General features: G+C 44.6%; 1 protein-coding gene across 1 annotated transcript in view; it reads right to left on the reverse strand.

Moving 5' to 3' along the window:
• Window positions 1–6011: 6011 nt before the first annotated feature.
• LOC123383063 overlaps window positions 6012–16658 on the reverse strand; it is a 48816-nt gene continuing 38169 nt past the window's right edge. The window contains exons 3-4 of the mRNA XM_045049775.1: window positions 16362–16522; window positions 6012–9719 (exon numbers count right to left, since the gene is read on the reverse strand). Of these exons, the coding sequence (XP_044905710.1) occupies window positions 9566–9719; window positions 16362–16522 (315 nt within the window). The 3' untranslated portion in view covers window positions 6012–9565. The remainder of the gene's footprint in view (window positions 9720–16361; window positions 16523–16658) is intronic.

The raw sequence follows: 16658 nt of genomic DNA on the forward strand, positions 1-16658 counted from the left end.
TTCACCAAGTTCTGCTGATAAAATTTCCTTCATAATCTCCCCCATTTTCTAGACCCTTTTCCATTTCAGAGTTATCACTGTATTTAATGCTCTGACAGTTTTTATTCTGGGATTGAGCCCTTGAACCTAGGTCAAACTCTAGCTCCTGTTCCAGAAAAGAAGACATCCTTGAGGGCAAATAGTGTCAGGAAGAAAAGGTCTTACCTGCACCTCATCTCAGCCTATTGGCCTCCTTTAGGACACACTAGAGTGTGCACGTCAGAGCAGATACCATGGCCATTCTATCATGTGGAATAGAAAGTTCTTTGGGTATTGAAGATGATTTACAGTAATCATTGGATTTAACCCAGTGATCATCAGAGCTTTCTCAAGAGAATACAGTCAAGGATGACTTCAAAGTTGTGAGTCTAAAAAGGCATCTCTGTGGATCCTTAGACTTCAGTTCCAAAAACATATTGGTTTAGGGGAGCTCTCCAGGGTACTGGACTTCTGCCTGAAAACATCTCTGACACCAAAGACTAGTGTTCCATGCCTGCATCTAACTAATATCTGTGTTTTAAACATTGTCCTCCCTATACCAGCTTTAAATCCCAACTCAAATTCTGTATGCCTATGACTATCTTTAAGACATTCCCTCTACTCTCCCACCTCCCCAGTCACTCTGTTGGGCCAAGCTACCATGATCTTCCAGCTTAAGTGCTTCTCAAAGTTTAATGTGCAAATGAATCATTTGGGGATCTTGTTAGAATGCAGATTCTATTTCTAGATTTGGGGAGGGACTAATATTCTGATGCTGCTGGTCTATGGATCACACTGAGTAGTAAGGCACTAACTAATTTTCCCACTACAACTCTTGTCCCTCAACAGTAAAGTTACCATTTTGAAAAACAAGACCTTTCAGTGACTCTAGTTATGCTAAGAATGAAATCTAATGTCCTTCTTGTGGCCATAAGGCCCCTGCTGCATGAACTGGCATCTGTTTACCTTCCTTGCCACCTTAGGTACATCCTTCCCCCTCATTCTCTATTCTTCAGTCTCCTAGAACTTTGATTACACTTATAGAGGATAACATTCTTTCCAACCCCAGGGCTTTGCACGTGCCATTTCCCTCCTTGGAACCCCTTATTTTTTTGTGGAACTGCCTCTTTCTATTCTTTAGGGATCAGCCTAAACCTTCTTAGAAACATCCAACTGGAAGGTAAGCTCTATGGAGATATAAACATGTCTACTTTATTCCTTCTGTAGTCTCAGCATATAGTACACACTCAATAAATATTTGAATGAATAAATATAAATACCACAAGCTCTACCCAAACTGGTCTTGATTAACACAGGTTTTGTTGATAGTTTGTTTGTTTACCAGTTTCAAGTAAATAACTTGTTTTTCTGACTCGTACCTCCAATCACTGATTATTTCATCCTGAACAATTTCCCATAACCTTCTAATGGCTTTAATCTCTAAATTTCCAGCTTGTTAACCCACTGTATTCTTCATCCTCAGTTAGTGAACCTGAAACACACAAATATGCCTATGTCCTAATGCCCAGAACCTATTAACATGGTAAATTACATGGCAAGGGTGACACTGAGGCTGTGAATAACTGAAGGATCTTGAGATGGGAAGATTTTCCTGGATTATCTAGGCTCAGAGTCAAAGAAAGGTGATGACAAAAGCAGAGGTTAGAGAGAGAAAGAGAGAGAGAGAGAGAGACAGAGAGAGAGACTTGAAGTTGCTATGGTCCTGGTTTTGAAGATGGAGGAAAGGGTGATGAGCTAAGGAATGCAGATGACCTTTAGAAGCTTGAAAAGGCAAGGACTTATCTCCAGAACTGTAACATAATGAACCTGTGTTAGTTTAAGCCACTAAATTTGTGGCAACTTGTTACATCAGCAGTTGAAAAACAATACAGTTAATAACATAGAGAACATTCCAAAACTCAAGTTCCCAGATACCAGCCAAGGGTCATCTCTGCAAGCAGGTCTTTCTAAAGAGCAGCATCAGCCTACAATTGTTAACTTTCTCCTGGACAAGCCGCCGGCCGGCCAATCATGTAACATGTGAGAGGAATCAGCCAACATCAGCAGGGCTGTCTACCCACACCACAGCAGGCTGCAGAAGTCCGGAGAAGACCCAAAGAACTGCCCAAGATATTATTACTGTGGGCAGTAACATTAAATATTTATTATTTTAAGCCAGTGAATTTTATGATGGTCTGTTATGCGGCAACAGCTAAGTCACGTGGAATTTGAGAACTTTGAATAGGAATTCATGAGCCCGACCCATATGCTTCATCTTATCTTTTGTTCAGAAACGGCTTTATTTACACTGGTGTACGTCATGTCAACCACTCTTTGTTCTTTTCCTATCACCATACTTTCCTCCATGTCATACCCTTATCTGGAATGTCTTTTTCCTTCACATCTTTGCCTACTAGTTCAGAATGTAATTGACAGACATTTGGCACGGACTTTTGTAAGCATCTGACTTTGCAAATCGAGTCAATTGGTGCCATTTGGAATTTGGTGAGGATCAGGCAGTGTGTTACTAGTATTAAAGAGGCACTTAAGTCATTGCCGTCTGTAAGCTCTCAAAAGAGCGAATACTTTAGGAAACGTTCCCCTTGGGTGAGAAAGTAGAGTTGGTGAAGAGAGCTGCCAGTTATTTTTTCCTGTTGGTTAAGAAGGAGGTTTGTTGGTCCTTTGAAGGCTTATGGGACTCTTACTTCTTCTGTCCCACAGCCGAACTGTCTGGTACTCTCATTGGCACTTTATGACTGTGTTTATAAATGCTAAGAGCTCATCTGGCCCAAAGTTAGGCAGCTTGATGTCTTTCATTGCCATTTAAGAGTTAAAGCTAGCTACAGAGTCCTGAAATCGGCCAGTGTTCTGAGGGAAGAGCTGCAAATCTTGTTGACAACCACAAAATGGCGACTCAGCAAATGCTCTTATTGAGTTGTGAAAAAGAAACACAACCACCAGTATTTATGGAGTGCTTACTCCGTGCCAAGCTTGGGGCTCAGTGATAGAGGTACAGAGTTGAATAATATAGAGATAGTCCTTAACCTCATGGAAATTGTAATATTGTGTAAAAACAATAGTTAATGTCAGAAGCAAATAATATCCCTAGGCCAGCAGTGAGATATAAAGGCATCTGAAGACAAAAAGAAAAATCTGACAATCATGATGTCATCTTAAGAATATCCTAATATCTTTTGTGTGATATGACCTATACATTTCTAATTTTTGTACCAATATTTCATAACAGTCCCATATTCAGCGATATTTATTGAGTACTAACTATATTCTAGGCACTCTGAGGAAAACATGAAGAAGACCAATATAGTCCCTGCCCCCATGATTCATGCATTCTATCTAAACACTAATAGAACGAACAAAATATCTGGGCCACAAAAGTGTGGTTCATATTATAATATTTGTATGTTCTGCATTATTGCAATTTTCGAATTTTGTTATATCATCAAACACACTCCTAAAAATTATGCTATATTCTGGCCAAGCTCTTTGATACATAGAGAGAGATGCAGATTATGTGGGTAGTCAGAGTTACATTATGAATGAACTGCAAGAATGAAAGAGCAGACCTTGGGACTTCCGGTGATGTTTTCAATGGACCACCAGAGCATCTCACTATTCATATAATGAGCATTGTGAAAAGAGCACCGCACTTGAAATCAAGAGTTCGGGGGCGCCTGGGTGGCGCAGTCGGTTAAGCGTCCGACTTCAGCCAGGTCACGATCTCGCGGTCCGTGAGTTTGAGCCCCGCGTCAGGCTCTGGGCTGATGGCTCGGAGCCTGGAGCCTGTTTCCGATTCTGTGTCTCCCTCTCTCTCTGCTCCTCCCCCGTTCATGCTCTGTCTCTCTCTGTCCCAAAAATAAATAAACGTTGAAAAAAAAAATTAAAAAAAAAATAAATAAAAAAAAAAAGAGTTCGTGGTGGACCCTTTGCCGTGAAACACTGCCGTGTGGTTTTGGGTAAATGACTGTAGACCTTCTGTCTCCTATAAAAACAAGAATTTCAGCTCTGCTCCGCTCCAAAGATCGGTAACTCTCTGATCTACTTTTCCCATATAGTTGTTATTGAAATTCCTCGGTGACTTCTGAAAGTTTAAATTTAGTAGAGAGAACCGGCTATCTAGATACAGAACTGTCCGTCAAGTCACATGTTACTACTAGTCATTTCAGCAGCAAGAACATGAGCAGCAAAGTACATTTGCTAATTAACCAGGGTTTCTTTGTGTTTAGGCAAACAGGATTTGGGGCACTAGCCTGGTAGGATCACTGACTCTGAAAGCCTGTTTTAGCCACTGTTTCAGAAAGAACACTGAGCTTCAATTTCAGGATGTTAGCCCTGGCACAGGGACTGGGACATAGAGGGGTGGTGCTAAGGCGCGTGTGGCCTTTGTAATTGTGCTCACCCACAGACCTACAGACTCAAAGTCCTGGAGGAATTTGCCTTTCAAATTGTTTTTTTTTTTCCTGCAGCAGAGCATGAATGGCTTCGGCCTTAGCCACTGGGGAACCCCTGGGGATGAAGGGTTTGCAATTTAGTCACCTTAAAAGCCACCAGGCTGGTTAGGGAGTTTTCTGAGCTTGAAAATGTAAGTAGGAGTCAAGCAAAAGGAAAAATCTAAAGATGTTATTGAAGTCCCCCCAGCAAATATTGGTGCTTTAAGAACATCAGAATACTTTTTGGAGGGGAGACCATCTAATTGCTTCTCACCAGGGAACCGTGCACACGTCACCTCTGACAGCACCAAATTGATGGTTCAGTCCTTAAACCCCGGGTGAAGAAGGATGGCATGGGCTAATAAATATTAATGAGGCCATCTCGGGCATCAATATTTATAAAGAACTATTAATGTGTAAAAGACAGAGGGCAATGGGGGGCGGGGGCGAGGGATAGAGGGCACACTGCCACTAGCTGCTACCTGGCTGCAAAGGAATTCCTGCCCCTCGCTGAAAGGCACCTCCCCAGGTACCCTTTCTCTCCCCACTCCCATCCGTACCAGGCCTCGTTATTTAGAGAGCCACCTTCTTTTTACAAAAGGTACATTTTGATTACTCATAGTTGAATATCTCTTCCTCCCATCTTCGTGGTAAGTATCTAACCCAGCATGACATTTCCTGCACCCCTGTGGATTCCCAAGTTCTTCTGGTATCTGTCATGGCTGTTCAGGTAATGCAAGCACTTTTTAATATTAGCCTGAGTAAAACACGGTGTGAAGGTGAGTCTGTTACTAGTAAGATTAAATGTTGTAAGGCTTGCTGGTAGGATTAAATGAGTGAATGCACATGAAGTCCTTAGCACAGCCTCAGACATATGGGAAGCATTGGTACACTTCACTAGCAAATTCATCAGGGCTCTGGCAGGAACCAGATGGCACGTTCAGACTAAATAATCCCAGGAGGGCTTAATAAAGGGTCTACAGGAATTTACAAAGGTATGGACAGCGTTATGAGGGTTAAGGACGAGGGATACTGCAGTAATGTGGGGACACTGAAGGTAAAAGCCCTCAATGAGTTAGGGCCAGGGCAGGGAGTGGTTCGCTGTACCCAGAAAGGGCTGCAGGGATCACCTCCCTGACCAGAGCTATGGCTTTCCCCAAAGGAATACAGCCAGCCCACGTGATCTGAAGGGAGGGAGCACCACACCCTGGGGAACAAATGCTGCTCCTTGTCTCTCCTCCTTCCCCCTCCCTCCATTCCCGCCAGCACCTCCTTTCAGCTGAACCCAACTAGAAGGGAACCTGTTTTTACAGTCGACATGGGTCAGCCTTCCAGGGCTTAAAATAGGAGGGACAGGCAAGCAGAAACCACCCAGGAGAGCTAGCATTAAATTCTCACCTGTTTAGGGGCGCCCGGGTGGCTCAGTCAATTGAGTGTCTGACTCTTAATTTTGGCTAGGGTCGTGATCCCAAGGTCATGGGATCGAGCCCTACATTGGGCTCCATGCTCAGCATGGAGCCTGCTTAAGATTTTCTCTGTCTCTCTCTCCCCCTCTGTCCCTCTCCCCCATGCATGCTCTAACAACAACAACAACAACAACAACAACAACAACAACAACAAAATAAAATCTTACCTGTTCTGACTAGCTGAGGAGACAACTAGTCAATCTAAGTTAAAGAGACATCTGAACTACCAACTAGCCTATGAGACCCAGCATGGGAATCAGGAATGTTCCCTGGGCGGGGGGTGGGGGGGAGGGCGATCACTGCAGTAAATAAATAAGAAACCACATTTAGTTAGTGCCTCAGTTATATGTAAATAAGTACTTCTAAACCAAATGAGAGTTTGAAAACAATTTGTTTTCTTGGAGTAATGTATGCTTCCTCTTTTATGCTACTCATTCAGCAGACAGAGATAAAATTTACTCAGTGCTCTTCTGAATTCATCCTAATTCCTGATCCAGTTGAATCCCATTGAATAAAAATTCTATTCTGATACATTTCAAAGATTCAATCAAATAATTCTGGGATATTCAAGACCTGGAAGTTGTATTACTTTGTGTGTATTACTTTGTCAGGGCTGCCACAACAAAGCATCACAACTGAATGACTTGGAAATATATCGTCTCATGCTTTTGGAGGCTAGCCGTCGGCGATCAGGATGTCTGCGGGGCTATGCTCCCTCTGAAGGCACTAGCAAAGAATCTGTTCTAAATCTCTTTCTTAGTTTCTGGTAGTTCCTTGACTGGTAGCAGCGTATTCCAGTCCTCACATGGTGTTCTCCCTGTGTGCATATCTGTCTCTGTGTCGAAATTTTCTCTTTTTATAAGGACACCAGTTATATTGGATTGGGGCCCACACAAATGACCTCACTTCAGCTTGATTACCTCTGTAAAGATCCTATGTCCAAATAAGGTCACATTCTGAGGTACTGAAGGTTAGCACCCCAACATAACTTCTTGGGGGGCACAATTCAACTCCTAACAGAATTCTTTGGGCTAGCGTGTCCTCCTCAGGCAGACAATAAGAGCTGGCTGTGGGGTTATCTCTGTGTCCTGCCTTCATGAAGGAGAGCATCTTCCTGTGGGGAATGATAGGCTATCGCTGGGGGCAGCTTCACGAAACCTGGGGCCCCAGATGAGATGACTCCCTGATATTAAGAAACAAAGAGTAAGAGCAAAATTAATATAAATCAGCCATTTAAAAGGGAATCCAGGGTTGCGTGTGAGAAAACAAAGCAGTCGATGTTATAGTAGCAGCAGGGCTCAGAGCCCCTTAGGGACTTGCAGAAGGAAAGCCTCTCCTGGGCACTCTTGGAAGCAGACCAGCCATCAGTGCCCCCCCACCCCCCACCATAAAGCTTCTGAGAGCCCACGGCACATCTAGGCGAAATCAGAACCTATTTGCAACAGTTTCCACCAACAACCCCGAAACAATTTGAACGTGCTTAGCCTATTACTTTCTCACCAGCCTCTTGCCCCTAAAATCCTTGGTCAGTGACAAAAAAGCAACTTGTTTTCTCTTCCTCTCCCTGGTCCCGTCTTCTTCCTGCCCCTCCCTGGCCCCCAGTATCTCCTACCCTTTCTTGTATGTCTTCTCCCTTACTGGTAAGCACAAAAATGAATGTTAATATTTCCCAGGATTTTGTCCTTGGCCCATCCACTGTTCTTCTTTTGTGCAGTCCAAGGATAACCTTACTCAGTGTCATGATTTCAACCACAGTCCATATTCAATTTCTCGGTTCTCCGTGTCTGTGTCAGAGCTCTGCATTGTCTCTGTTAAACCACTTGCTACAGCGAATGTTTTCATCTTTTTCACTAAACCATCTCTTGTTTGTCATTGTATTTCCTGGTGTCTCAGAATGATTGACATGGTTGTCAGTCAATAAATATTTGCTGAATTGTACGGTATAAAACGACTCCAAAATATTTATCTTGATACCCCTCCTAAGCTTCAGACGCCTCCTTACATCTGCCATCTTGCTGTTCCATGCATGGGTGCACATGTGTTCAAAACTGGACCACTCCCAGTCTGCTTTGCTATCTCGGGATGGCCCAACCATCGCCCTCACTGCTCACACTGGAAACCCAAGAAGCCATACTTTATTCCTCTCCCCTGCACCCTCCATTTTCACTCAGTCATGAGGCCCTAAATATTTCTCACACTTACCCCTTCTCCAGTCCACCCCCCGCTAGAGTGCAGGCTCGTGCATCCATTTTGTTCACCTGCAGGATTCCTGGTACCTGCAATTGAGCCTGCCACATAATAGGTGCCCCAACATATTTGTTGAATGAATGAATCCCACTAACACTGTCTATTTCAGTTATCTGGGCTGCTTCACAAACCTACCCTAAAGCAACACTCATTTATTATTCTGATGGGTGGTTCGTGGGCTGGTCTTGCCAGGGCTCACTTAGCAGTTGTAGGCGGAGGGTTGCTGGAATGACTATCTGACTGGGATGCTCAGTTCTCCACCTTGTTTCTCATCATCCAGTCGGCTTGCCTGACTTCTGGGTAGCATGGTGGTCTCAGAGTTCCAAGAGGGAGAACCTGAAGCTGCATGGCCTCTTGAGGCCTAGGCTTGAAAGTCACATAAGGTCATGGCTACTGCACTCTACTGATAAAACCCTGTGACAAGACGAGGGCAAATTCAAAGGTGTGAAGGATAAACACCTCTTCATCGGAGGAGTGGCGATGCCACATCACAAAAGGGTGTGAACACAGGAAGTCCTGGGTCACTAGAGAACAACCACATCATCTCTCTCCCAGTTACCTGCAGCAGCCACCAACCTCCCGAGCTAATGCACCCTTCAGATCTGTTTTCCACATAGCTTCCAGAACCATCCTCGCAAAGCAAAGATCTGACCCTGCTGTCAACTCCCTTCGTTTTCTTCCAAAGGGTAGAAGCTGACAAAAAGGACAGCCTTTGAATAGCAAACGGTTAGCTGTAATTACGGCTCCATCTACCTTCCAGTGACAGTATTTTGGTGCAGTGCGGAAGGAAACGCACGGACACGCGCACCCACTGGCCTGCTCAGGACGCGGTGACGAGGCATCGAGACACCCCCACTGAGTGCGGGCGGCAGCAGCCTGCAGTTGCTTTTACAATTTGGCCATCTCCCCATTTTGACTGTGAGCTGAAATCTCGCAAAATGGGGAGTGGCAAGGGGGCAAGCTGAACAGAAGGGAGGTTCTGCGCATGCACACACACACACACACACACACACACACACACACACACACACATGCACACACGCCAGGCGGTTGGGAAAAGGCAAAACCTGCGGGAAGAAGGGTGGCAAGGGGAACGCAGCCGGGATCTTTCTCCCTCCTGCTTCAGTTCTCTTTCGGTAACTAAGAACATCCACGGAAGCTGGAGTGAGGGAGAGTGTGCGCTTTCCTTATCTTTTTATTCGTTGTTAATTTCAATTTATGGATTGTCAGCATTTGAAAGCTATGGCAGGCGTCTTCAATGCTTTTGCTAACGAGCTTCTCAGCGCCAAGTTGCCATCATTAGCATCGTGGGGAAGTACTTCCCCAGCACCCACCAAATGCTCCTGGGTAGTGTTGCCTGGTTCTGTTTCTGCACAGGCTGTGTCCTCAGAGCACCCAGCAGGAGATGATGGAGAATCCTGAGATTGAAGGGATGCAGGGATGGCCTAAGGTGCAGGAAATGCATCTCTGCAGATTCCATTTCCTTGGTGCATGGTTCACCTTCCAAGCTGTGAGATGAAGGAGGAATGGCAGGTGGCTCCTGTTTACAGGGCAAGTGGGCAGAAGGGGGATCAGCTCAAAATGCACCCCGTCCAACCTTTTCTTGTAGGCCTCAGCACCAGGGAGCACTTGGAGGTTCTCACTGTTCTCAACAGAATGACAGAGGAGAGGGTGTTCGCAGTTGAAAGGAAGAAATAGGTGTGGGTCTAGGACAATGGGAAAACCAGAAAAAAGGAGGTGCACTGGGGACAATCAGGATGGGGCACCCAGAGCCAGGGCTCCTATGTTTGAAGCCTGGGTGTTTCCTTACCCTTCCTGGCAAGGCGATGGGAGCTAGAGTGCCCATGTGGTGGCCACCAAGACAGGCAGCCCTAGGGCTTCAGAAATCTGGAACCTTGGAAGATGAAGACACTAGAAGACAACAGACATGGAATGGAATGGAATTAGACTAGGGGCCCAGACACATCTGACGGCTAACTCTGCCTTTGCTCCTGCTTGTAATTGGAACCGGAGATAGAATCTTGGCAAGTGGGGATGCCAGCTTACAGCACGGAACACGGTTTTCTAATGTAACCAAGGTCTCTTGCTCTACCAGGTGGGTACAACAACCTCCCGCCCCTGGAGTGGAGGCCCCTCATGCCTCCATTAGCAGGAAGTCCACACTGTCCCTCATCAGGTCATGGAATCCCAGAGCCCTGGGGGCTTCCCCAGTGCAAGGGATCAGTCCTATCACTCCTACCTCATGGGAAGAAACCATAAGTCCGGTCATCCCATCAAAGGCACCTCTTCTCTGCCCTTTTTGCCACCGCATGACATCACTGGAAGACCATCATCTCTGCACTTGAAGAAAAACCCCACATCTTCAGCAAGCTTCATATGGCAGTGATTTGGGGGCAGGACTGACTCTCCTCCATCTGCCCTAGAATTCTAGCCCCCCAATCCCTATGTGTTTCCATAGCAGTATCCTTACCTACTTTTAAGTAATCTCTACACCCAACGTGGGGCTCAAACTCATGATTCTGAGATCAAAAGTCTCATGCTCTTCTGACTGAACTGGCCAGGTGCCCCTCCATAGCAGACTTCTTAATCACACCTCTTTGACAGCCCTTTCCACATAGCCTCGCTACTATTTCTCTAAAAATCTCTTTCTCTGTCAGAACTTGTATACAGCGCCTGTGTTCATTGAATGAATGAATGAAAGAACGTTACTTTAAGAAACACCTAAAATCCCGGCTTATATTTATATAGACCTGCAAGCGAGTAAAGGAGGAATATAGATAACAAAAGTAGGCTAAAATCTTGAAGTTACACAGGGGGCATCAAAAGATGTTATTTCATTCCCTTGCTTTGATAATTAGAAAAATATATATTGAAATATTTTTAAAGAGATAGATGGCTTCTTCAGTCCTCTACAGTTATCTGTTCAAGCGGCTTCTATGATTTTACATGAGGAACCTGAGGCTCGGGTTGGTTGACTTGACCAAGGTCGCACAGCTAAAAAGCCAAGGAGGTAGGTCCTGTACTGAGTCTCTCTGCCTCCAATCCTCTTTCCTCTAGGCCACACTGATTTCCTTGTGATCCCTCACTTAAAACCATTGATTTATTTGTTTGCTAATTTAAGCTCTTAGCCTAGAGTAGGCACTGTTTTAGGACTTATGCATAAAAGGATACAAAAAAAATCTATATATCCTGCCTGGTGGGTCAGAGAAGGCTTACAGAGCAGTAGCATCTGAGCTAGGCCTGCCTCTCCTGATTAAGCCAGTAAATCCCCTTTTTGACAGAAGCTAGCATGAGCAATGATATGTAACTTGCAACTAAAAGTTTCCTCATACATGTTATATGGATGTAGCAGAATTTATTAACCAATCTAATATTGTTGGACATTTAGGTTGTTTCTAAAATTTCACTATTAATAATATTATGATGAACCTTTTGTTTTATTTATTTATTTAATTTTTTAATATTTATTCATCTTTGAGATGACAGAGAGAGACACAGCGTGAGTGGGGGAGGAGCAGAGAGAGAGGCAAACACAGAATCTGAAGTAGGCTCCAGGCTCTGAGCTGCGTCAGCACAGAGCCTGATGTGGGACTCAAACTCACTGACTGCGAGAATATGACCTGAGCTGAAGTCAGACGCTTAACTGACCGAGCCACCCAGGCGCCCCTATGATGAACCTTTTTAAAAAAGATTTTATTGGGGCACCTGGGTGGCGCAGTCGGTTAAGCGTCCGACTTCAGCCAGGTCACGATCTCGCGGTCCGTGAGTTCGAGCCCCGCGTCGGACTCTGGGCAGATGGCTCAGAGCCTGGAGCCTGTTTCCGAATCTGTGTCTCCCTCTCTCTCTGCCCCTCTCCCGTTCATGCTCTGTCTCTCTCTGTCCCAAAAATAAATAAACGTTGAAAAAAAAAAAAAAGAAAAGAAAGCTGGAGGGTTTTCTTATAAAAAAAAAAAAAGATTTTATTGGGGCACCTGGGTGGCTCAGTCGGTTAAGCATCCGACTTCAGCCAGGTCACGATCTTGCGGTTCGTGAGTTCCAGCCCCGCGTCGGGCTCTGGGCTGATGGCTCAGAGCCTGGAGCCTGCTTCCGATTCTGTGTCTCCCTCTCTCTCTGCCCCTCCCCCGTTCATGCTCTGTCTCTCTCTGTCCCAAAAATAAATAAAAGTTGAAAAAAAAAATTAAAAAAAAAAAAGATTTTATTGGGGCACCTGGGTGGCCCAGTCAGTTAAGCGTCCGACTTCGGCTCAGGTAGTGATCTCGTGATCCATGAGTTCGAGCCCCGCGTCGGGCTCTGTGCTGAAAGCTCAGAGCCTGGAGCCTGTTTCAGATTCTGTGCCTCCCTCTCTCTGACCCTCCCCCCGTTCATGCTCTGTCTCTCTCTGTCTCGAAAATAAATAAACGTTAAAAAAAATTTTTTTTAAATAATAAAATAAAAAAAAAAAGATTTTATTTTTAAGTAATCTCTACACCAAACATGGGACTCAAATTTACAACTCTGAGATCAAGAGTCACACGCTCCACTGACTGAGCCAGCCAAGTGCCCCTATGATGAACCTTTCTGCATATGCCTGTTTGTATACGTGTCTCAAAGCATCGGGGATATGTCTTTGATCTGTTACCATGTTGCCTTCCAGAAAGATTTGGATCAATTACTCTTCCGCCATAATTGCAAAAGAATGCCAATTTCTCCCCAATAACCTACTTCCTAATTGCAAGGCCCTGTATAAGGATCAGGATAATATGCATAAAAATACTTTACAAATAGTTATTAAATTTTTACCTATTATCAAAGAGCTTTCCTCTTAAGAAGGGAAACTATTATGTTTTGGGTGCTTCCTATGTGCTGGGCACTATACTAAGAACTTCCCATGCATCATGCTTTTTAAACTTCGTAACAACTCTTTGAGAAAGGGACTATTTTTTATTGAAATATAACTGACATACAATATTCTATTAGTTGCGTGTGTGTATAACACAGTGATTTGACTTTTGTAAACACTGAAAACAGATCACCACAATAAGTCTAGCTACCGTCTGTCACCTTACAAAGTTAATTCAGTATTATTCACTGTTCTGAAAGGGACTCCTATTATCCCCATTTCATAGGGGAAAAAACCGAATTGAAGTAATTTGTCCAATTTGCAAAGCCAGCATCGGAACCCAGATCAGTCTGATTTCAGCTTCTCACTCTTACCATTGCTTATGTTAAGCGGAATGTCTAAGTATGAAATAGCGGGGGCATCAGACACATAACAGTTAACGATACTACCACACAAAGTTAGGTACTAGGTAAGTTATACAGATGGCTATGTAAGGTAAATGTGTGCCTTAGCTAGGGTGACCCAGCCCCGGCTCTCAGACGGCAGGTGAAGGTGAAAACATACGTAGCCTGGCAGATAATACTCCTCAAAGACATTTCTCCCTCATTTCTTTTCCACTGCCAGGCACCCCCCAACTCAGTGTGGGCATCCCTTCCTCACCGAAGAAGGTGCTGCAGATCGTCCAGAACTTCCTCATGTCATTTTCATCAAAATTCCCTGGTTCATAAAAAAACTCAGAAGGTGTTAAGATTCCTACTTGTTCTTGAGTCATCGATTATTACAAGTCGTTGATTTGGGTAATAACTATTACCCAAAAAAGACTAGTTTTTTTTCCCCTATCTACTCCCCTTGTATTTTTATTCAAACCAAGAAGCCTCGCTTAATTATAAAAGTAATTCATTTTCATGCTACTGCAAAATGAAAATATGAGTCAAATACACCAATTACATCTCACTCCTTTTAGCAGCTATCCAGGTACTTTGAAAACCGCTCACAAGTCTTTGGAGACAGTCAACTGGCTTCCGGTCTCCTCCCAGACTGGTGCTCAGCTGCCCACGTCCCAACTTAGGGCTGTCAGTTAACACAGATCAGTCTTATCAGGCTGTGGGCCTGAGGACTTGGACACACCTGCCACACTCCCATGTCATCTCTTTGGGACGAAGGGGGGTGAGCTGCCCACGTGATGTGCGACTTTGTAGCGTCCTGGTAAAGAGATATAGGGACTCTACCAGTTTACCTAGATGACCTGAGGTCAGCTTCTATATCTGTTTCCTCATCTGCAAATCGGTGAAAAATTACATTCTCGGGGCCTTTGTGGGTATTAAATGAGACATTATATATTAAACTCTTCGCCCTGTGCTCGGCACATATTGTGTTCAAAACATAATTGTATACGCGGCTTCACACTGGGAACAAGAAGGGAAAAGATGTCCTTTCAAGACCCCTGCCTTGAACCTCAAACAGCTCTGCCTCTCCATTCCCTGGGCTCCGTATTCCTCTGAACCTTTGGGAAGCGGAAGGTAGCAACGAAGGAGACCACACCACCTCTTCTAACACTCTCAATGCCATCATCACAGATCCAAGCTCTGTCTCACAGCTCTCCTCTACCTCAGCTGCCTGTTTTTGGCTACTACCTTTGTTCCTGCTTATATCATGCATTTTCCCCAAGAGAAAACCCAGAGGCATTCCTTGTTCTTCCTCTCGCTTGGCCTTCTGCACGGCTACAGTGCGAACAACAGTTGAAGTTGCAGGATTGAAGAAAAATAATGAAAATGATGAATTCATACCCATTTGCACATTAAAAAAACCTCTGCCTTCATCAAAGCAGAAGGTGAAAGAACATTCCTCATCTGCTTCAGGTTATTTAAAGTTACATTCTTATAACAATAGAGTTAATAAAAGATTGTGTACAATTCACTCTATTTTAAGCCAGATGTTCACAAAGCATGCTCTATAGAATACCTGTTCAGAAGAATGTTAGCAACACAACATTAAAGAAAATCCCTTGCTAGCAGAACATGGGAAAAGGTGGGCTAAGCAAAATTTAAATTGTAGGACTCTCTCAAGGCCACAAGATCAAAGTGCACACTGAATCTCCAATGGGGGTTATGGTGTGTGATATTTTCCAAATTGGACTTCAAGCTCTGTTTTTGAGGAACGTCTCAGAGGACTTGCGTTCTTCTCGACCCACTTTGGAAAACAGATACAAATCCAAGGAAGATCACATTGAATGACTGTTCTAGAAGTAGAAGTGAGGCTGAGAATGATATACTTGAAGATAACCAGAGAACCTGTCCTTCTGTTGCCAGACAACAGGAATTTAAGAGGAAAGGGAGGGTAGTGGTTAGTCCTCTACCAAACTGGGGCAGTAGATTTTGGGGACAAAGCAGCACCTATGTAAAGAGCTCTTTTGCCCTGGACAGTTGTCACCGAAGGGGAAAATAAAACATGCCCTGAAAAGAACGTATGCTACATAAACATGGCATGGTAGAGGGCAGAGGAGAATGGTGTGGGATATGTTGGGGGGAGTACATTCCTCTCTTTAGCTTTTTGGAAATATGGTAGAATTAGGCAAAGGAACTAAGCCAGTGCCAGCGATTATTAAATAAAAGGTCCAACCATGTATTTCTGCAACAGTATACAAAAATCACAACTTCTTCGACCACATGGGAAAAAAAAAGAAAACTAGGAGTGCTTCGGTTTTGCCTTAGACTTAGAACCACTACACCTGAGTGACTCATACTTCTCTCCCTCCCTCTCTACGTATCAGTCATGCTACTCCTGCTCGTGAGGCCTCTGTCCTTGGCCACCGACTTCCCCCCCCACCTCTGTCTCATCCCAACCTCAGACAGGATATATCCCTTGGTTTAGGGCTATTTCACTTGCCTGTGGCAACAAACGAACAAATGTATTGGTGCATCGCACTGAAGAGCTGAAGAGGAGTCTGGGCTCAGGCCCAGCGTGAGCAGCTTTGAGGGGGTCTCAGTCAAGGTCATGAGGACCCAGGTCTCTCTGCTGCATCTTTTGGCTCCACTCTTCTGTGTGCTGGCTGGCTCCATACTCGAGCTCCACAGCTTGGCCAGATGGCTGCGGCCCCCCATGCCCGGCAGATACAGCGCTCTCTTCCCCAGAAGTCCCTGCAGTGGTCACCACTGAATCTCATTGGCTCTGGCTGGGTCCGGTCGCTGAGCCAACACAAGCATTCCTATCAGCTCCTTGACTGACCTTGCCCTCCCTCGAAAATTTGATGAATTTTTCACTCAGTGATTAATGTCCTATTGCCTCTGTGTCTTGGTGAATTTCCCTATATTTTAAACAAGATACAAATTATTCTAACAAAATAGTAAGAGTTATAAATGATACCTGAATAGGGTGGATACAGGTGGTTCGGGGTCGTGAAGGCCTGGCCCTGGAGGCACTGCCTGGATGGAAGGCACATGAGAGTGACTCTCCACGACGGTCCAGATGGCATTAGGGACCCTCTTTTCCCTCCGCATCCTGAAGGAGAACAAGGGCACTGGGCTCTGTAGATCAGAGTAAACACAGGGTCTCGGGTCAAACGAGCAATGTGGGAGAAGCAGACTCTTTCTTGTTTTAGTACCTTTCTCTCCTTTTACCTGATCTTTAGAATATTCTAAAGCGTTCGGCTTTACTTTTCAA

Source organism: Felis catus, chromosome F2 (genome assembly GCF_018350175.1).
Source record: "Felis catus isolate Fca126 chromosome F2, F.catus_Fca126_mat1.0, whole genome shotgun sequence".
Classification (NCBI taxonomy): Eukaryota; Metazoa; Chordata; class Mammalia; order Carnivora; family Felidae; genus Felis; species Felis catus.